Source organism: Myotis lucifugus, unplaced genomic scaffold (assembly GCF_000147115.1).
Source record: "Myotis lucifugus unplaced genomic scaffold, Myoluc2.0 scaffold_161, whole genome shotgun sequence".
NCBI classification, from domain to species: Eukaryota; Metazoa; Chordata; class Mammalia; order Chiroptera; family Vespertilionidae; genus Myotis; species Myotis lucifugus.
In genome coordinates, this window is record NW_005871209.1 from 997,307 (window position 1) to 1,018,712 (window position 21,406).

At 36.8% G+C, this 21,406-nt stretch overlaps 1 protein-coding gene across 1 annotated transcript in view; it reads right to left on the reverse strand.

Moving 5' to 3' along the window:
- MMS22L (MMS22 like, DNA repair protein) overlaps window positions 1–21,406 on the reverse strand; it is a 105,529-nt gene that overhangs the window by 20,009 nt on the left and 64,114 nt on the right. The window contains exons 14-18 of the mRNA XM_023759754.1: window positions 11,232–11,425; window positions 6,409–6,559; window positions 5,665–5,816; window positions 4,449–4,591; window positions 1,696–1,855 (exon numbers count right to left, since the gene is read on the reverse strand). Coding sequence (XP_023615522.1) covers window positions 1,696–1,855; window positions 4,449–4,591; window positions 5,665–5,816; window positions 6,409–6,559; window positions 11,232–11,425 — 800 coding nt within the window. The remainder of the gene's footprint in view (window positions 1–1,695; window positions 1,856–4,448; window positions 4,592–5,664; window positions 5,817–6,408; window positions 6,560–11,231; window positions 11,426–21,406) is intronic.

Genomic DNA, 21,406 nt, shown 5'->3' on the forward strand with positions numbered 1-21,406 from the left:
CGAATCTGGCTCATGCCAGCGAGCGCAATGGCGGGGGGCGGGAGCCTCTCCCACCTCCACTGCAGGCGGGTTGGGCCTAAGCTGGCAGGTGGACATCCCCAGAAGGGGTCCCGGACTCTGAGAGGGTGCAGGCTGGGCTGAGGTGAACCCCTCCCCCTTCCCCAGTGCACGAATTTCGTGCACTGGGCCTCTAGAGGAAAAAAAAAAAGATATAAAGAGGAAAGTTGAAAATATTACTTATTTATCAATTCTCCTCTCAAAAAAAAAAAAAAGTCACTGAGTTACAATGAAGACCCCGGATGCCTTAATCTGAAGTGTGATTTCATCAAAAGTTTGAACCTTGCAAGTGAATAGCAGTAGTATTCCCAGTTAGGATCTGGCAAGGTAAAGCACAAAATTTCAATGATTCACTCCCTTTCTCTCAAGAGGATATTATATCCCAGTTCTGCATACTTAGAACAGGTTTAAACTTTCTAATAAGTTAAATGGGAAATATTGTAGCAGTATACTCTATTCCCAGTCTATGAGATCTAGACAAAAGGAAAGAATACAAATCAATCTTCCAATAAATTAAAAACAATCTTGTAACAAAACAAACAAGGCCCTCATTTCTTCATCAGGACACTTTTGCTGTGGATCTACATATTACCAATCCAAAAATGATTTTGCAGTTCCTGGTTAAGTCTACTATATATCTCGTAAAAATAAAGATATACCTGGAAATCATATTAGCTTGGCAGACTAATAAAGTATAAGCCTAAATGCTGAAATACTTATTAATCTACATTCTACTATGTTAAGTTTATGATAAATTCTCACTTATATTTTTCTCTAAAATTAAGATGCCTGAATTGCTACTATAGGTTTCACTACATTCTAAAACATCCATATTTACACATTTCAAATTTTCCTTTATATTTTACAACAAATATAAAAGGTTTCACACAGCCCAAATCAGTTTTATTCATATGTTTACAAGATCAAAGGGAACAGATATAAGGTTTTGGCCATAGAAGAAATAAAAAAAATGAAACACCTTCAATTCTGTATAAAAACTTCTGAAGAAATCCTTCTCATTTCTCTTTATCCAGTTCCTATTTTTGGTTAGCAACATGATTTTAGAGAACAAAGGTATTCAAATTAGTGACTTCTTAAAGAAGGATGCACTTTGTTATTACAGAACAGGCACAGAAAAAGATTTCTTTTTGAAAGAAGAAAACATAATGTTGGGAGAAACAAGGTTTGAAGCATAAATATCTTCAGTGCTGTAATAAATTCTTTCCTGACCTCCTTCATAGAGAGCAAACCATAAAAATAAAAGGAAGTGATGGTTTTCTGATATTTCAAATTCTAACAAAGCATAGGTAAGTACTAAAAAGAATGTCCATTTTAGTTATCCAGGTATTCACAATGTAAGTGATTCATAACAAACTACTGATAGCAAATTGGTGTTGGCATATTTTCTGTACTGATCATAATTAATTTTAATATTAACACAAGCATAACAAGAAAAGTTCTGAAGGAAGGTGGGGCAAGACGGAGATACGCTTAAAAGCCAACATGAATTATTTTGTCTTTCAGATTATTCTTATGATTGTAAGGAGAACGGTGATTTAGCTACTATATTAGTATATTCCTATCCATCATGAAAAAGACTCAATCTCACAAAGTTTTAATAATGTCAGAAATACATACCCATCATCCTATATGTCAGTTGCAGCCCTGCACTGGATATTTTTTTCCCCAAATAAGGTTTTATATATTTTAATATTTCACCAAGGTATTCTAAGGACTTTTTGACCATGGCAGATTTATCAGAAGGTTTTTGCAGATTCCTGTAAGTTATACCAACAGCCTATAAATAAGGGAAAACATGATTTAGCTTTCCAAGTTTTATAAAGTATAGACTTTTAAAAATAAAGGTTAATTTCTCTCTCTAGACACATACCTTATATTTAAGCCTTCATCCTTAACTTTTCAATAAATGTTCACAGTAATTAAAATGCAACTAAAAAGAATTGTCTTTTAATAATTAAAATAAAGGTTAAAGTGAGAACAAAAAAAACAATTCACCAATAATTATTCATTCAAGATCTGACTCAGCAAAATATTAGTAAAAAGACGTGAAAGAAGCTTATAACGAAAATCACAGAGAGACTTCCAAATATCCTAGCATAAAACTGGAAATTCGAAATCCCAAAATTCATACAAAGAAGACCTTTGGTAACAAAGGTTACCAAATTTTTGCAAGTAAGACCTCTATAAAGTTCAGCTTTGAGATTATGAATTGATTCCCCCCCAAAAAAAATTTTCCTTATGAGCCATTAGATGCCAGCTTAGCTTCCTCAGAGGAAAAAAGGATGAGGCACAAAGAGTAGAGATGGAAAATAGGAGATGGAAGAGAGAAATGTAAGATGAGACAGTGAGATAGTAAGGAGAACAGTGAAGTGGGAAGAAGAGGAAATCAATAAAAGAATAAACTGAGGAAGGGTGAAAATAAGCACAAAAAGAATAGAAGACAAAAGAGACTAGCTAGAGATGGGTTAGAAGGTTTGAGTACTAAAGTTCTCAAACTATTATTGGGAACTTATGGTGGATTTCAATGACCTGAACTGGACACAATGGTACCAATGTATACAGTTAGGTGATTTTTCTACTGCAGCTCTCAGCAGATAAGACAGAGAGAAAGTAAGCGGTTGCACCAAACCAAGGTTGAGGGTTTGCAGGTGTGACCAAAAGACAAAGGGTAGATGACTTTGAGTGTGTTGGTAAGGGTAGTTGAAGTGAGACCCTCAGGGATATAGTTCAGGTAGATAGGTAATCAAGTGAGACCTTGAGAGGATGTTGCACTTGGAGAAAAGAGAGTGGAAAGTCATGATGATGTCACTCAGAGAGCAGGAGAGACAGGTGGTTAAAGTCAAAGAGCTTTCAGATGCTCCCTGAATCCACTCTATTGTTATTAATTTTCCAGAAAAGTCATTTAATCAAATTAGACCTACTTAAAAATGTATAAAGCATTCACACTGTTCATGGCATAAAATCCAAACTTTTTATACTAAGATGCTCTGAATTCTTAATCTACTGATTGATCTATCAACTAATTAGCACTTACCATATACTGTACTGTCATATATTATTATTTTAACCTTTGTGTATATTCTATATTTTCAGACAAGTCCTTTAAGATCAAGGACTACTTCTTTTGGTTCTTCAAATCCCTAAGAAATCCTAACATAGTATGTACTATCTAGCATTTAGCACACAACTATTATTTACTGGTTGCCAAGAGAATAACTAATGTGGACAGGATTGAATTAAAAGAGCTTTTCAAAATGGTCAGTGGAATGCATGACTTCTACCTCCCTTTCTGGTCCAGGACGATTACTGGCATAAATCTATAATTAATTACAGGTTGAGATACAATCAACCACCAAATAAAAGATTGAACAAAAATGTGTATTTTATTTTAAATATATTTTTATTGATTTCAGAGAAAAAGGAAGAGGGAGAGACAGAAACTTCTGCATGCCCTTTACTGGGGATCAAGCATGCATGTGTCTGGACCAGGAATTGAACAGTGACCTCAACCATTGAGCCACACCGACTAGGCAAAAATGTGTATTTTATATCTGCAGGTACTATTATTAGGTATTTTTAGAATTTATCTGACATTGCTAATTGTCATAAAACTGTACTTGAACTTAATGAAAACCAATGGAAGATTTCACATTTGTAAAAAAAGCTTATGGGTTTTAATTATTTGCACTGCAGTCAAAACCAATCTCTTTGTGGGAAAATAAATCAACTTTTACTATGAATAGCTTAGAGAAACACAAATCCAAACACATTAATAACCTCAACTAGGCAATAAAGGAAAAACTATCACATGTATTCCTACAAAATGAATAACTGAAAATAAAATGTTGACTGGAAGTTTTTTTTTATGGAGACAGAACAAATGGATTGAATTTTAAAGCCCCAATCACACTATCATATAAAGTAGGTGCTGCTTATGCTGAAGAGATTAAATTTTTTACTGTAAAATTTACACTGTTTATTACAGGATAGTAAACAGTTAGTTCGAAGTATTATGAACCACATACAAGAAAATTTAGTTCCCAAGCACCTAAAGAATATTGTTATCCAACCATTTCAACAATAAGATATTCCTACAATTTAGGTTAGCTTTAGTGTAAGGTGAAAGGCTTACTAGTATACATAGCATTCTTTCCTCCTGTATTTCATTAAATGTAATTCTTCTGCCTTTAAGAGTGAATTGTACTCTACCTTAGATCCATATTTTTAATCCTCCAGAATTTCATAATATTGGGCACCCAATAATATGATTCAATTTAGAAGATTTCCTTTTATAGAAAAGCACTATGAATACTTCAAGGTTTTTGGAAATATGATAGTATATCTTAATTATACTATTAAGTGAGAAATACCTCAAGGAATTGAATTAGTGCTCTTTTAGGGTCTTCTGGGGTGGGTAAATATTCAACTTGAGCCTCTGAGAAAATATTCTTTACTTCTGAGAGTTTAAACAGCAACCTTGTCAGTTCGGACAACTGTTCCATGTACTCTTTTTCTGTTAAAAGAAAGTAACGATATTTATGTAATGTTTATTATATAAATTTATATTTTATATGTATATGAATAAGAGAGCAGGAAATGTGGTATTCTTAATTTATGAGATGCTTTCCTTTAAAATTCAAATTTCCACATAATTAAAAACTTTGAATTAATTTTTTGTCACTAAGGAAAGGTTTTATTTAAAAATAAACATGTACTTGTTTGAACAACACAGCCCTAAAGAAGTTATTCATGTTAAGCCAACTGATGTAATAACATATCAAAGTAAGTGTGGAGCATTTTTCAGTCCAGCCTTTGTGCAATTCATAAATGGCCATAAAGAACAGCGTTAGGAAAAGGCATGCCCTACAGGCAACCAGAACTGTATGGAAATATTTTTTTTAAAAAAGGCACAAAATAGCCGAATCCGGTTTGGCTCAGTGGATAGAGCGTCGGCCTGCGGACTGAAGGGTCCCAGGTTCGATTCCGGTCAAGGGCATGTACCTGGGTTGCGGGCACATCCCCAGTGGGAGATGTGCAAGAGGCAGCTGGTCGATGTTTCTCTCTCATCGATGTTTCTAACTCTCTATCTCTCTCCCTTCCTCTCTGTAAAAAATCAATAAAATAAAAAAAAAAAAAAGGCAGAAATATCACTCAATGATTATATATACAGCAAAAGCAAAGCAAAATATCTAATAAAACAGGAGAGAATTATCCATAATTGGATATTTTTCATTTTAGGATTTTCACAGTGTATATCTAGTTATTTACTTCATATTTCCACCTTATTTTGTGATCAGTTTCTTCAAGGTATAGTAAAAGATGGTTGTCACCTGAGAGCAAGTTTTTTTTTTTTTTTGGCTTCCAAGGAAACAAGTTCTTTTATCTTTACAGGAAAGAAATTATTATATATAGTAACAGGAAAATATCAGGAAAAAAGAAATGGGCTGCAAAAGGAAATAAATTTTTGTTTATATTCATAGCTAATTAAAAATATATTTTTTTATCTTTTCTCTTAATTTATGGCACAAAACAGAAAATTTAAAATATATTTAGCTATCTAGAAAGCACAACACCTGCAATACTTACCAACTGCCTGTTCCAGATTTATATCAATTAATAAATCATCAGGTAAACTGAGGCTTTTTATATACATTTGCAAAATGCAACGGATCCATGATCTTATAGTTAAGGCTTGAAAAGATACACAGCCTGAATAAGAAAGTGCTTCACATAACATGCTGAAAGATAAATTGATAGATATTAAAAACAAAAATAAAAACTGGCATCATTATGTTCCCTTGAGTATAAGAGATTAAGGAATAATAATAATAAAAAAATTCGAACATTCCCCACCTGTTGGCCTCATAGACAAATGCAACTAATGCAGACATGCACTGCTGAAAATGAACACTACAGATACACACAATAAGACATTGTAGATAAGTATAGGGTTGGGCAAAAGGAGGTTTACAGTGTCCGTATGGAAAATAATACAATACTATATAATAAAAGCCTAATATGCTAAGTGTCCGGTCATCCAGTTGTCCGTCAACCAGTCAAAGCGTAATATGTTAATGATATGCTAAGGCCGCTCAACCGCTCGCTATGACGTGCACTGACCATCAGAGGGCAGATGCTCTGACTGATAGGTTAGCTTTTCTACAGCTACTACTACTGACAAAATGCTGATAAATCTAAAAGCAAGAAACTGGCAAAATGTGAGTATGTATAGTAAAGATCAGGTTTTATTTATTAAATTTTTTACTTTCCTGATGTCCTGATCTATCATGGGTATACATTAATGTGAATACCTGAAATAAAATTACTCACCTGTTTTGGAGGAAATGACTTAAATATTTTGCTGCAACTAGAGGGCAGATGATATCATCCCAACCAAAAAGTTGTATCATTGCTTTAACTGGTTGAGGCTGAAGATCTGATGGAGCTGTGCTGGGCATGTCCATTGCTAGCAAAGTAAAATCTAGATATAAATTAAGAGAAACTTGTGGTGAAAAATTGTAAAAAACCTTTTGCCCTCCCAAAATTGTATCAATAGTGATAAAAAAAATTAGCCCTACATAATGTCATATTTAGAAACATAGAACAAAAAGCTAAAACTGAACTAAATTCTGAAATGTTTTCAAAGACATTTCTGTTGTAATCATCTAGATCTCTAAGAAAGCACCCAGATAATTTATCTCAGCATTACTGTTATGAATCTATAATGGCTCCCTCAATTTGCAAATTATAACCTGGGTGTTTCTAATGTGCTTTCCTCATTCAAAAACCCATTTTGAAAACCATTTCTGGCATCTGCTCTTCTCCAATCAGGCTAATTTACTTGCCACCTGCCACAGATGAATAGTTCACTCTTAGACATTGCACATTCTCTTCTGTTAAAACTTGACCTACAAAGAATCTATGACACTACGCTTCCTTCAGAACCCACTAAACCTAGGAACTAGAATTCCTTAATTAACTATGTTAAACAAATATACTTTATTTTGTGATTTCTAGGGAATCTGCAAACTTAATTTGTACTATATTAATTTATGTTTGTCAATAAATTCCTTATTAAGCACTAGCTCCATGCAGCTTTCTCAAACGATGGCTATTTATTCTCCCAAACCTCTCATACAACTTGCCCTACAGATAGGGTGAGTTTATTGCTGCTTCTAAAATATTTTCCCTTCCTCCTTCCAAAAACCTCTAGCCTTGGTTCTCATGTCATCAGACTATTCCATCCACTAATTCTCCTTGTTACATTTATCTACTGCTTCCTAGTTCATCTACCCTCATTCCTTAAAGACTGCAGCTCACTATCATACTAATAGCACTCGTCATAATCCTTGATGAGGTTCTCCCAGTATCCTGGCCTTTCAGTTTCTTAAAATTGTCTCCCTCAACGAATCTCTCTCTCACAGTGATACCAAGAGACCTTGGCATTAACAATAAATACAATCTCTCCACAATTTCAACTCTTGAGGAACCCACTTTCTGGTACCAAACTAGCTTTTCAACTCTCCTCCTGTAGGTTCTCAACTCCCACCAAGTCTTTGATTTCACCAGGACCTACAATTCATTGATCCTACAACCTTTATCCTGTCCCTCACTGCCTTGATGCCTTCCTTCCTTTTTTAGGCAGCTTGATTGCATGGCCCATTATTGTACTCATTTGTGTATACCATCAACCCCCTTAATTTGTTGTGCTTGCCTGGAAAAGACACCACCTGTTTAATTCCAACTCTTGGTTTTCTCCCTACATGTATCCACACCAGTAAATGGCTGGTGAGCAACCACGCTGACTGATGTCACTTTAAATTTGTAACTGCAAACTTTACGTGGGCCCTTAGAACTGGCCGGCATTCCTACAGTTCTCTAGCCCATTTCAGTTTTGGGTTTTTTTTCTCCTATAGCACTGCAAACCCTCTCTCTTCCCCATTCTCACTTCTAGCTAATACTGTTAATTACTACTTCACAGAAAAATGAGAAACATCAGAGGAAACTACCACAAGCTCCCACCACATCTACCCAGCCGCCTCCAGGGGGCCCATTTACTCTGCCTTCTCTTCTGTTATTACAGATAATCTGAGGCCAAGTCCTCTACAGGATCCCATTTCTACTGGGTACTGAAAAACAAGTGACATTCTGGCACCATCAATTCTCCCCACTCCCGCATTATGCTGAAATGTCTCCCAAGTTATCAAAAAACCTCTTTGACTCCACGTCTCTCTCTAGCTAACATTCCCATTCTGCTACTTCCTGTAAACAGTGATACTCAAAAAGATTTATCTATGTATGCAGTCTGCAATTCCTATTTTCACATTTTCTCTCGAATCATCTTCAATCAGGCCTTTGCCTCTACCACCACACCAAAAAGTACTCTTCTCTTCAAGGTGACCAGTGACCTCCCTCTTGCTAAATCCAAGGATCGGTTCCCTGGTCTCATCTGACTTGACCCATTAACAGCATCTGAGCTACTGATCACTTCCTCTTCCTTGAAATGCTGTCATTTGATTTCCAGGGCATCACACTTTCTTGGTTTTCTCTTATTTCATTGGCATCCCTTTTGTAGTCTCCTTTCTTGGTTACTATGTACCTTACAAATCTGAAGTTTGTCCTCAAACTTCTCTTTCACCAATACTTAACTCTACAAGTGATCTTATCTAGTTCATAGCTTTATAGACTATTTATTTATCAGTAGTTTCCAAATTTAAATTTCCAGCTTGGACCGCTTCCTTGAACCCTAGGTTCATCCACATGCCTACTTTACATCCCTACTGGAATTTTAATGGATATTAAAAATATGTCCATGTCCAATATCAAAATTCTAGTCTGCCCTCGTAAAATCTGCTCCTGCCACAATCTTCCTCATCTCAGCACACACAGGGAATTCTCTCTTTATCTATTTTGCTTACCATATCATACCCACTTCAAAAATTCTGTCAGCTCTACCTTTAAAATACTTTCTCTACCTTTGGACTGGAAATCTGGCCACTGCTCACAACCTCTATGCTACCACTTCAGCCCAAACTCATTTGTGCTGTTGCAATAGTCCCCTAAATGGCCTCTCTGCTTCTCTCCTTGCCTTCCTATAGTCTGTTGTCAGTATAGCAGCCAGAGGGATATCATTCATTTGTTCAAAACTTTCCAACAGTTTCCAATCTCAGAGTAAAGCAAAAGGCTTTACAACTGCATACAAGGTAGAATACAAACTAGTTTGAGCCACAGAAACCGGGGCAAGCTCTCATTACCTCTTGATCATATCTCTGACTACTCTCTCCCTTTCTGAACCATACAAGCTTTTATGGTTTCCCTGTAGTTCCTCAATCACACCAGAAATGCTCTTGCTTCTGGACTTCTGCATAGCATGGACCTCTTTCCTCCGTTAGGTTTGCTCAGGCCTCCCTGACTACTCTATTTAGAAGTACAGCCCTGGCCGATTTGGCTCAGTGGATAGAATGTCAGCCTGAGAACTGAAGGGTCCTGGGTTTGATTCCGGTTAGGGGTACATGCCTGGGTTGTGGGCTCGATACCCAGCAGGGGCATGAAGGAGGCAGCCAATCAATGATTCTTTCTCATCATTGATGTTTCTCTCTCTCCCTTTCTGAAATCAATAAAAATGTATTTAAAAAATAAAAATAAAAGTAGAACCTGACCCTGGCCTACCCTATCCCTAGCCTATTCTATATTTTTATTTTTCTCCACAGCACTTATTATCATATTACATTACTTATTTATTTATTATTCTGTCCCTCCACTAGACTATAAGCTCCATGACAGTCCTTTTCCTACTGGTATTTTCCCAATGGCAATAAAAGTGCATATTCATCAACAGTTGGTTTGGTTTTTTTTAAATGCAGGAAAATTTTCTCTCCTAACCTATCTTTATTTCAAAACAAACCCCAAACCCACATGTATTTTGATTTACATTTACATGTAAATCAAACCCACTTACTTTTAGCACCTAGACAGCATTAACTAAACTTGTGTGCTATCATTTTTGTTCACTGGGATGAAGAATGGAAGATAAGTAACATCAGTTACTAATGACTGCTTTGATTATACTGATTGAATATCAATATCTGTTTTCATAGACATCACAGTAGTTGGAAAACCGTTGCCCTGTCAGAAATTTTCAATCTATCATTGTTTATGTTTTAATTATGGAAGTGCTACCAGAATTCAAGATCTTTTAAATTCTGTACAAGGGTACAATAAAATAAACCTTGGTTTTTTTAAAGCATTAGAATAAAATATATTAAACACCTTCACATAAGTTGCATTTAAAGACATACAGTCACCATATTGATCTCTGTCTATTCCAGTCCTTGTTAACATATTTTGGGCAAAATATCCTTTGAACCCTCTTCTTAGAAAACTGCATATATGCACATATATTCAATTTCATGCCTACAATGTCATAGGATTCAGAGTCCCTTAGAGCAGTGGTTCTCAATCTTCCTAATGCTGCGACCCTTTCATACAGTTCCTCATGTTGTGGTGACCCCCAATTTCATTGTTACAAATTGAACATAATTAAAGCATAGTGATTAATCACAAAAACAATTTATGTAATTATATATGTGTTTTCTGGTGGTCTTAGGCGACCCCCAAAGGGGTCGCGACCCACAGGTTGAGAACCGCTGCTTTAGAGCCTAAAATGTCATTAGGTTAATAATCAAATCAAGTAAAAATTACAACATAAAATAGAATCAGAACAATAACATTCTATATATTCGACATCACTCTGATTTCACCTGGCTGGTATTGAAGTGGAACTCCTGCTACATTCTTTTGCTCTTTACACAACATGTGTCGATACTGAGATATTGACACATATAATTTGAAAATAAATAACTTGGACTAGAATAAATCAAATGCTATTTACTTTCCAAATATTGCATGCATAAGAAAAGTTTATCTACATTCAATAATATTAAGACTGAACATTATCTTATGTTTAGCAAATAACCACTTAATTTTTACCTTTATTAATAGGAAAATAATAAACAAGCCAAATGTAATTCTTTTCATCTGGTTGTCAAAATATTTATTACACTGTTATAAAATAAGTTTGTTACCAAACAACAGAAGGAAAAACTGAGAAAATCTGAAAAATGAGAAACTAATTAGCAAATTACAAAGCTGACCTGCAGCAGCATCTGCAAGTTGTGAGGAAGGCACTGCTTGTGACATTCTCTGACCCTTCAAAAATGAAAAGAAATGTCTCCACAGTGCACTGGCAACTGCAGCAAGGTGGCGCTCTCTAGCCGACAATGAAGACTGCACAACTAGGTCCACATTTTCCTTTTGAAGTTCCTGACACAATTGTTGATGCATATTCCTAAAAAGAAACAAAAATATAGCTAACATCCGACAAACGCGTTACAAAAATCTTTAAATACATTTTGGACTTTTAACATTTATCCCATATGAAAACTGAAGGACCATTTTATATAATTAAAACCTTTATGCTAAGACATTATGCAATTCTGGTTATTTGATGGATGAATGATGGCATATTAAGCACCATAAAGTTAATGTTAATTACTAATGTCAACCATTAATTATATGCTTTTTAATGTGTCAGATCTAAATGAGAAACAGGCAGCGTCTGAATGAAGGTCTGCATTTTGCAACTCACTGTGACAAGTGATTTTACTTACAATCTAGACATAAAAACAATTTTTTAAACCATCTTCTCCTAAAAGCTTTAGGACACTGATGTACCAAGAGGCAAGTAAGTATATTTGGCTTATGTGTGGCATTCTAAGTTAAAATATTTTCCTTGTTTAGAAAAGAAATAGGGCCTTGTACTATTATACAAAATTGTGAAGGACACAATCTTAGCACCGTGGTCCAAAAAGATCCAGTCATTTTCACATAGCACACAGTAATAAACAAACAACAGAAAGTTATTCTCCATAACATAGCAAACCATGAATTCAGTACTGTCTCAAATTTTGATTCATGATTTGCTCACTTTTTTTTTGTTTATTTCAATTGAAAATTTAGGCAGAAATATAAGAAGGGAAAATACTAAGATATTTTATAGTGATCTGGAGTAGAAGTCATTTATGCAATATGCCCAGCAATTAATAATGATTATTTAAAACTAAATGCACAACTATGATATTATTCCTGTTTCTGTTTATATTACTGCTATATCAATTGAGAGTATACACAAATGCATGGACACCATCCTTAGATGTTCTTTCTTCAATTAAAGAAAAATCAGTGAAAATAACTGATGGAACTAAGGAAGAAGACTTTGAAAGTAGTAGCATTTCACTTAAAAATAATTAGTACTTGAACAAAGAGATATGACATTAATTCCAATATTCCAGATGATTTAAATCAATTTACCCAGGGGAAGTGGACATATGAAATACTATAGAAAACACAGAATTAGCTAGTACATGTACCTAAAGCAATTCCACAAAAAGATCAAACTGCTGCAAGACCAAATCTTAGTCCTTTTCATATAACTACACATAAGCAAATATTATTATAAGAATCAATTATACAACATTTGGACTCTGTGACACTTTACACTGGTATTCTTGGATAATATTTAATATTACTTCAAGTACTGAAAAAAAGTGTACAAATGCCTGGGGAAAGAATATCATAGCAAGCAGTTCTCAGAAAAGCTAACTAAATATCTGGTATGTTCTCTCTGTGTAAAAACCTGCCTGAGATGCTTTCAACTTGAACTAGTGGCTAGAGAACCATTTCAGGTCCTTTAGTTTTTAGTAAGATGAATATCAAACCACTAAAATCCATTTGGCAACTAACTCAACTGCCTGCATCAATATAGCAAAGTTCATGAGTACATTTCAACACACCAGACTCTAAATAAAATAATACCTCCATTTGCACAGCCCATTTATAGCTTTTTCAAAGTATTGGTTTCAAATGACAATAAATAACTTATGCTTGGATAGGATGGATTTTGCCCATTATTTCTGAATAAGTAAGCTTTTCTTCAGTAACTAAAACCTATTCCCTAGGAAGGGGTATCATTTCTGATCATCCTCTATGTTCTAGAAATTCTTTTAAGTAAAAATCAGAACAATTGTATGAGATAGGTGTCATTAATCCTCTTTAAAGATGATAAAGTAAAATAATGTACCTAAAGGTCACATGGATAAGAAGGGCTGGACCTGAAATCGGAACATAAATCTGACTCTGAAGCCTGTACTTGTCTCTTACACACTAAGATACACTCTTATGCACTAAGACACACATGTGCACGCACACTTTAAACACTGATAAATTCTCTTCTCTCCCTACTTGGGTTGAAAAAAACTTCATTAAGCCTAGGAAAAGAAGCTGGAAAAGCCCTATGTAGCTTTGCCTTGCGAAGAGCCGGAAGCAATACCAGAATTCTGTATGGGGGAAAAACTATAAGATACCAAGAAAAATGCACTGAAAAGCATTATTTATTTATTTATTTATTAATCCTCACCTGAGGATATTTTCCCATTGATTTTTAGAGAGAGTAGAAAGGAGTGGGAGAGACAGAGAGAGAGAGAGAAAAACATCGATATGAAAGAGACACATTGATTGGTTGCCTCCTGCCTATGCCCCGACCAGGGCTGGGGATCAAGCCTGCAACCAAGGTATGTGCTCTCGACCAGCATCGAACCTGGGACCCTTTAGTCCTTAAGTATGCTCTATCCACTGAGGCAAACCGGCTAGGGCTCAAGGCAATATTTAAAATGGGCAACAAAGCTGAACCACTGTAGACCTCTCCACAACAAAATGTTGAGGTATAAGGGAGTATAACTAAGAGTACTATGGGGATCTGATTCAGAGCTCTGAAAAAAACAAACAAACCCCTAGGTTAAAAAGTTAAAGCTAGCAATTAGACTCTTCAATGTAAGAGTTAACACAGCAAAAACAAGTTCCGATTAAGTACAAGGCACTGACCCCAAAACAGACTTGTTTTAGAAATGTGCAATCCACTTAGTATTTTGGTTTGAAAAGAAGCTATATATCCTGGAATACGTAAAATACTTCCTGCTCCATGGTTTGTATGCTCAAGCAGTGTCAGTCAGAATAAGAAGAATGATAATCTGTTATTGTAACACAATACAAAGATGTTTAAGACCTTATAATCATTTCTGTAAACATGAAGAAATCAGAGAGAGGCAAATGCAAGAAATGCCAAGGATTTACTGTAATGTGGATCTGAGGGAAGAATCAAATTTCTGCACTATAGTAAATATAGTCAGAAATACCCATGCAGTCATAGGTAATTTTTTTTTAAATCACATTTTCTGCACCAGAAAACTAACTACGCAAAGATTACAGAAGAATACATTTATTATATTAGATGTGACTGCATACCTCCTGAAGGAACATTGATAAAAATATACACATTGAAAGAAGCTCTGTCACTAGTGCTAACATTATTAAAGAAAACACAAAATATATAAAATCTATAAAGAATCTAATATAGTTCTAGATGTCATGGCTATTTTACAAACAATTTTCTACATTCTTCTATAAACAGTAGAAAAATATCAAAGTAAAACTCAATATATAAAAGTAAAAATATGAAAACACTAAAGGTAAAATGTGATTTCAGGTAAGAAAAAAAAAAGGTATCACAAGAGATGTAGACTCTCCCCACACTTGGCAAAATGTTGTGAGTAAAGACAAGCTCACCATGGGTTAAAATCATGTTGGAAAAACACACATGAAAATATACATGCATAACTAGCCCACTTACATTCTAAAAGATGCAATATAGTAGAGTAGAAAATAAAAATTTCTGAATGTCCCAATTCAAATTGCAGCTCACCTAATAGAAACAATAGCAACATCCAGCATTTATTGGTGTTTAGCACGTGCCAAGCATCATGCTAAGTGTCTTATAAGCATTATTTCTCACCCTATGAATTAGGTAAAGTTATGTTCCTGCCATTTATTCTGTGTCTGGAGGAACAGTTTAACCTATGGTCAACAAGTAATAGTCCTGAACTTAACACAAAGATTCAAAGAGAAATTATCATGGTAGAATTCAGACTTAAGTTTTACAGCACCTCAAGATGATTGAGGGTAAAGACCACATTTAGGCTTGGTTGAAGCCCTTTGACATAACAGCTATAAGATACTATAAGCAGATGAATGGTATGACTTAGGGATTTCTAAAAGAACAAGACAGCAATCACCACTTGACCGTGACAACTCATTTCCTAAGGCGTAATGCCACATAACCTTGTTCTGTTTATATTCAGTTTAGGCATGCATTTCCAGAAACTCATCTCCAAATTTAATAGCAAGTGTGTGGGCAGAAGAAGTGGTCTCAATATAAAACTAGTCAGTTTCCAAGTTTGCCTGCTAGAAGAATATCACATGAGTAAGATCTTGAGTTATTAACCAGGATCTTAGTCCTTCATATTAGAGGCACTTCAGAGGTAAGATCATCTCTGTTAGAAGTCTCACAATAAAACGTGCACATCTTCATGTATATATATATCTACACTAATAAAAGACAAAGATAGGCCCTAACTGGGTTGGCTCAGTGGATAGAGCGTCAGCCTGTGGACTGAAGGGTCCCGGGTTCGACTCCAGGTCAAGGGCACATGCCCGGGTTGTGGACTCGATCCCCAGTAGGGGCCGTGCAGGAGGCAGCCGGTCCATGAGTCTCTCTCATCATGGATGTTTCTATCTCTCTCCTTCTCGCTTCCTCTCTGAAATCAATAAAAATATATTTTTAAAAAAAGGGACAAAGATGCTAATTGACCGTAACTTTGCTACGTCCCAAACCACGCCCACCAGCCAATCAGAGTGACTAAATGCAAATTAACCCAACCAAGATGGTGGCCGGCAGCCACGGAGCTAGAGCAAGCAGGAGGCTTGGTTGCCCGGGCGATGAAGGAAGCCAAGCTTCCTGCCTGCCCTGAGCCGGCTGTGGCTTCCGCTCATGGCAACAAAGTTTCAATTATAGAAGACGAATCCCAGATACCTGCTTCCAGCCAGCCTCCACTGGGAGCTTGGGTGGCTGGGGGCGGTGGCCAGCCTGCAAACAGCCATCAGCCCCTCACCCAGGATGGCCACACCCTCATGGGGTGAGGGTCCCCACTGGGGGGCTTAGCCAGCCTGAAAACGGCCCTCAGCCCCTCACCCAGACTGGCCAGGCACCCCAGCAGGACCCCCCACTCTGAAGGGGCTGTGGCCAGCCTGCAAACAGCCATCAGCCACTCCCCAGGCTGGCCAGGCACCCCAGCAGGGATCCACACCCTGAAGGGGCTGTGGCCAGCCTGAAAACGGCCCTCAGCCCCTCACCCAGGCTGGCCAGGCACCCCAGTGGGGACCCCCACACTGAAGGTGCTGTGGCCAGCCTGCAAACAGCCATCAGCCCCTCACCCAGGTTGGCCAGGCACCCCAGGGGGGATCCCCACCCTGAAGGGGCTGTGGCCAGCCTGCAAACAGCCATCAGCCCCTCACCCAGGCTGGCCAGGCACTCCTATATAATAAAAGGGTAATATGCAAATTGACCCTAACAGCAGAGCAACTGGGAATCACTGGTCACTATGACACACACTGACCACCAGGGGACAGATGCTCAATGCAGGAGCTGCCCCCTGGTGGTCAGTGCGCTCCCACAGGAGGAGCTCTGCTCAGCCACAAGCCAGGCTGACGGTTGCCAGTACAGTGGTGGTGGTGGGAGCCTCTCCCGCCTCCTCAGCAGTGCTAAGGATGTCCGACTGCAGCTTAGGCCTGCTCCCCGCTGGCAAGTGGACATCCCCCAAGGGCTCCCGGGCTGCCAGAGGGATGTCTGACTGCCAGCTTAGGCCCAATCTCCCAGGGAGCGGGCCTAAGCCAGCAGGTGGTCATTCCCCGAGGGGTCCCAGACTGCGAGAGGGCACAGGCCAGGCTGAGGGACCCTGCCGAGTGCACAAATTTTTGTGCACCAGGCCTCTAGTATATATATAAAAGCCTAAGTGACCGAATGACTGATTGGTCGCTATGATGCCTACTGACCACCGGGGGAAGACGTTCAATGCAGGAGTTGCCCTATGGTGGTCAGTGCGCTCCCACAGTGGAAGCACCGCTCAGCTGACTGACAGGCACCAGACGTGGCGCTCACGGCTGGCGATTGCAGCTGTGGCAGTGCTACTGAGTGGTGGGATGCGCAGCAGGGCTGGGATGAACGGGAGCGGCACGGCTCGGACTCCTCCCCGGCCGCCTGCCGCTTCATGCACTACTACAACCCCCGAGGGGTTCCAGATAGCGAGAGGGCGTAGGCTAGGCTGAGGGACCCCACCAGTGCACGAATTCGTGCACTGGACCTCTAGTATTAGATAAAATGCTAAAGTTGTCACACTAGCCTTTTGGGATTTCAAGTATGTTTTTCTTCCTCTTTAACTATAATTGAGCAAACATATACACATATACTGGATCTTACCTAAAATAGTAAGTTATGTGTAGATTTTGCATAGAAGAAAAATAAGATGGGAAAATCCTTAGAAACTGATGGCTAAAAAAGAAAATCAGATATATATATATATCTCCCACGTTCAAAGGCTGTTAAATCATGTTGTTTACCCATATCTTCAGAAAAAAATCACTTCTGTAGTGGTAAACACCCTGCTTCCCTATTTATAATGGTCTGGCCCTCTAACAACTTTAGCGTGAAATTATAGCTAATTTGCCTACAAACGTCAGGTGGTCATAATAATCTGGCCACTCAGTGTATTTATCTGCAATATAGGCAATAATGTGAACAGTTTATAAAAATTGCCTTTATTTTGGAACAGAGATCTCCAATCTCTCTCTCTCTCTCTCTCTCTCTCTCTCTCTCCCTCTCTCCCTCTCTCCCTCTCTCCCTCTCGTTTTTTCATTATACATGGCCACAAATTCTTTGCCACACCTTGGATCTAGGAGATCTGTGACTGCTTTGACCAACAGATATGACATTATGTGACTCCAAGGCTTGGTAATAAAAGACCATGAAGCTTCTGTCTTGTTTGCTGGGAAAACTTAGTCTTAGAGAGCTGAAATGCCATGTTATCAAGTACAATTACACTGAGAACACTCTTTCAAAAATAGGTAGTACTTAAATCAACTGTCCTGGCTAAGCCTGTCTTCAGCCATTGGAGCTCAAACACTCAACATGTTAGTGAAGAAGAACTGGATCCTCTACCTTCAGTTGGTTTAGTCCCCAGCCCTGTGAATTACCCTCAGACAGAACCATCTTAGTTGAGGCAGAGAAGAGCTGTCCTTGGCTTTCCAAATTCATGACTTACAGAATCCGTGAGCATAATAAAAGAGCTGTTGTTGTGGTATTTTATGCCACTATGTTTTGTCATGGCTATCTACTATATACTAAGTACCATGTAGCAATTAGGGATTAAAAGATGAAAAAGATATATATCTGACCTCAGGGAATTCACAAATGGGGAGAGGGAAACAAATACTTTTCATTATAAGTATAATCAAGGGGTAAGATCTGCACAGAGCAAAGGCAGACTTAAGACAAAATAGTTATGTTTTAAGGCTCCTAGGAACCATCTACAACAATCTCAGAAATTCTATACTTGTTTTAGGACAAATGAATTGCAAAGATAAGAATCATTTGAAAAAAGCTATTTTATTTTTCTCCGTCCCCCAAAACACCCATATCAAGCATGTACTGCAGCATTTTATGCTGAGTATCATATTTACTTTTCATAAATTTTATACAGTTCTGTTGCTTTCACATTTCATTAATAATTGGTAGGTTTTTATAAGCGAGCTTCATTTAAATTTTCCCTAGATATAGGATAATATATTTATGAACCTGAGGTCATCTTTTAAAGCTAATTAATAAAAACATCTTCCAAAACCTAACTTAACTCTCACCATCTCACTTTTCTGTGTATCAACTACACCAAACTGAATAGAAAAACAAAGTCTCAATTTTATTTTTAAAAAGCTGTTACTAGTCAATGTATAAGATCAATCATCAAAAAGAAATAAAAGTATATACTTCTTCAGAACAAAACTGTATTTAACAGTCAATAAATGTCTTAATTTTAATTTAGTTATTCCAGGTACTTAGTTACACACAGTCAGCTCTATCCTCTAATTACAGCTGCAATCATTAGAGTACATCTTAACTACACATGCTCAGTTATACTGTGGGGGAATGTGCTTTTGGTTCAAAAGAATTCAAGATCATTTTATTAAAGGTAAAGACTCAAAACATTTTTTGAGGTCAAATATTCTACCACAAGTTTTCAGGTCTAAATTCCACTTGTGAGCACTTTTTCCTAATTGGTGGTAATAAATTCCCCAAAAGAAAGAGTCTAATGGTAATGTTGACTGATACTTTAACTACATGTACCCAAATGTTCCTGTCACAGTGAAATTTGCTCTGTAATTTACCTTAATGGACTAGGTGTTTCAATAAATACTGAAAATGTCCAGTCTCTTTTCCCTCCATTTAAATCAAATCCACTTCCAAGTCAACAGATCGTCCCAATGTATAATTACAATAGTTAATGCATTGGGAAAAAGTGACATTCTTTGATAAATAATTTTTCTAAAACCTCTTAAGCATTCTGCATCCTCAATATTTCTTTACACTCAAGAAATGCAGTAAATTAAACAATCAGACACTACTAACTACTGCCAATTGTGATAATGGAGCTAAAAACCTTATCTTTGGCTCTAATAGTGACTGTTTTCCGTTCAAAACTCAGTCAAACAGTCATAAAGTACCTAGGGGTGTTTTATAAAGAATTTTCTTCATCAAAAATATAACCAATTTTAATAGAAATAATAGCTTAGTTACCACTCTAATATAATTCTAAACCTGGGGTATAGAAATAAGTCCTAGAAGTTTATAGACCCCTGGAAATTATGTGTAAAGTTTGCATATGTGTAAATGTGTTTATTTTTATGACAAGAGAGACTATAGTTTTCAAGAGAGTCTTAAAAAGGTCTACCTCAAATGAATTGCAACCTATCCCTTAGCTCTGTCACTTTTCTTATACAACTTATAAACATCTAAGTACAACCTAAATGCTTCCTCTAGATTTCTTATCCCAAATCCTCTTCTCCCTCCTTTTTATTTTCCTACTCTGTGCTTCTCCTGTCCCCAACAACCCAGTATAACATCTGTGTATTCAATATACTAACCTAAAAAAAAAAGCTTAATCTGAATTTTATAAAGAAAAAGCTGTTACTAGTCAATGTATATAAGTAATCATCAAAAAGAAATAAAAGTATAAACTTATTTGAAACACATTTTTATTTAACAGTCAATAAATTTCTTAATTTTAATTGTTATTCCAGGTACTTAGATATACACACATTTCTTTCTAGAAATGCTATTTGCCCTGTTTGTTTTTATTCTAATTCCTTAAAAGGGAAGAAAAGATAGATTGAAGAAAGTTTTCCTAAAAGATTATCCATTGAGTCAATGATTTGTGGGGGTTATTATGAAGCTCCATTATTAGGGCTGAGAGTCTCAAAGGATTGTTATGTTACTAATTTCTTTTTTGCAAGGCTTCAGCAAATGAGCTGATTTATCTAGTTCTGCATGCTTGGGGCTTGATACATGCTATTTGTACATGACAGGTTTCATCTGCATAGCAGAGCTGATAACATTTATCTGCACATCAGAAACACACACCTCATGTAAAAAATTTACAATATACTGGGATAAGAAGTGTTGAATAAAAGATCGAGGATATCTCATAAAATGGAACCAAACCACAGGAAGATCACCAATTGAGTATGAATGTGCAACAAAACTATAGGAAGAGCTACAACACCGAGAGAGAGAGAGAGAGAGAGAGAGAGAGAGAGAGAGAGAGAGAGAGAGAAAGAAAAAAAAAAAAAAGAAAGATCCTTGTTACAGCGATAAAATTGTAAGACTTTGTTGGCATCCTGTGAATTTTAACTAGAAATAGGAAAAACTAATTTACTTCAAACAAGAATAAAACTTTATGATCAATGGTTCATACAGTTTTGTGATCAAAGAAGAAATATTTCAAAATAGATTTTAATATAGTCCCCATTGTTTATAACCAATAAAAAAAACTTAACCCCTGAAATTTACTCGTGTGGGGAAAAAAATGTTTAAATTGATTGTTGCTATGGTTCACAATTAAAAAACCTTTGCTGAAACCCTTTCCTATAGGAAAGTAATTTTAGATAACGGAGAAACAAACAAAAAGGTAACCAAATGTAAGACTGCTTTCCTTTCAGAAATGATAATTAGCTTAAAAGCATCTGTGTAAAAGATTCTAAAAGAAGAGCACAACCTACGTATCTGAATAAAAAGGTAATAGCAAGGTTATTTCCAAATTTCCAACAGATG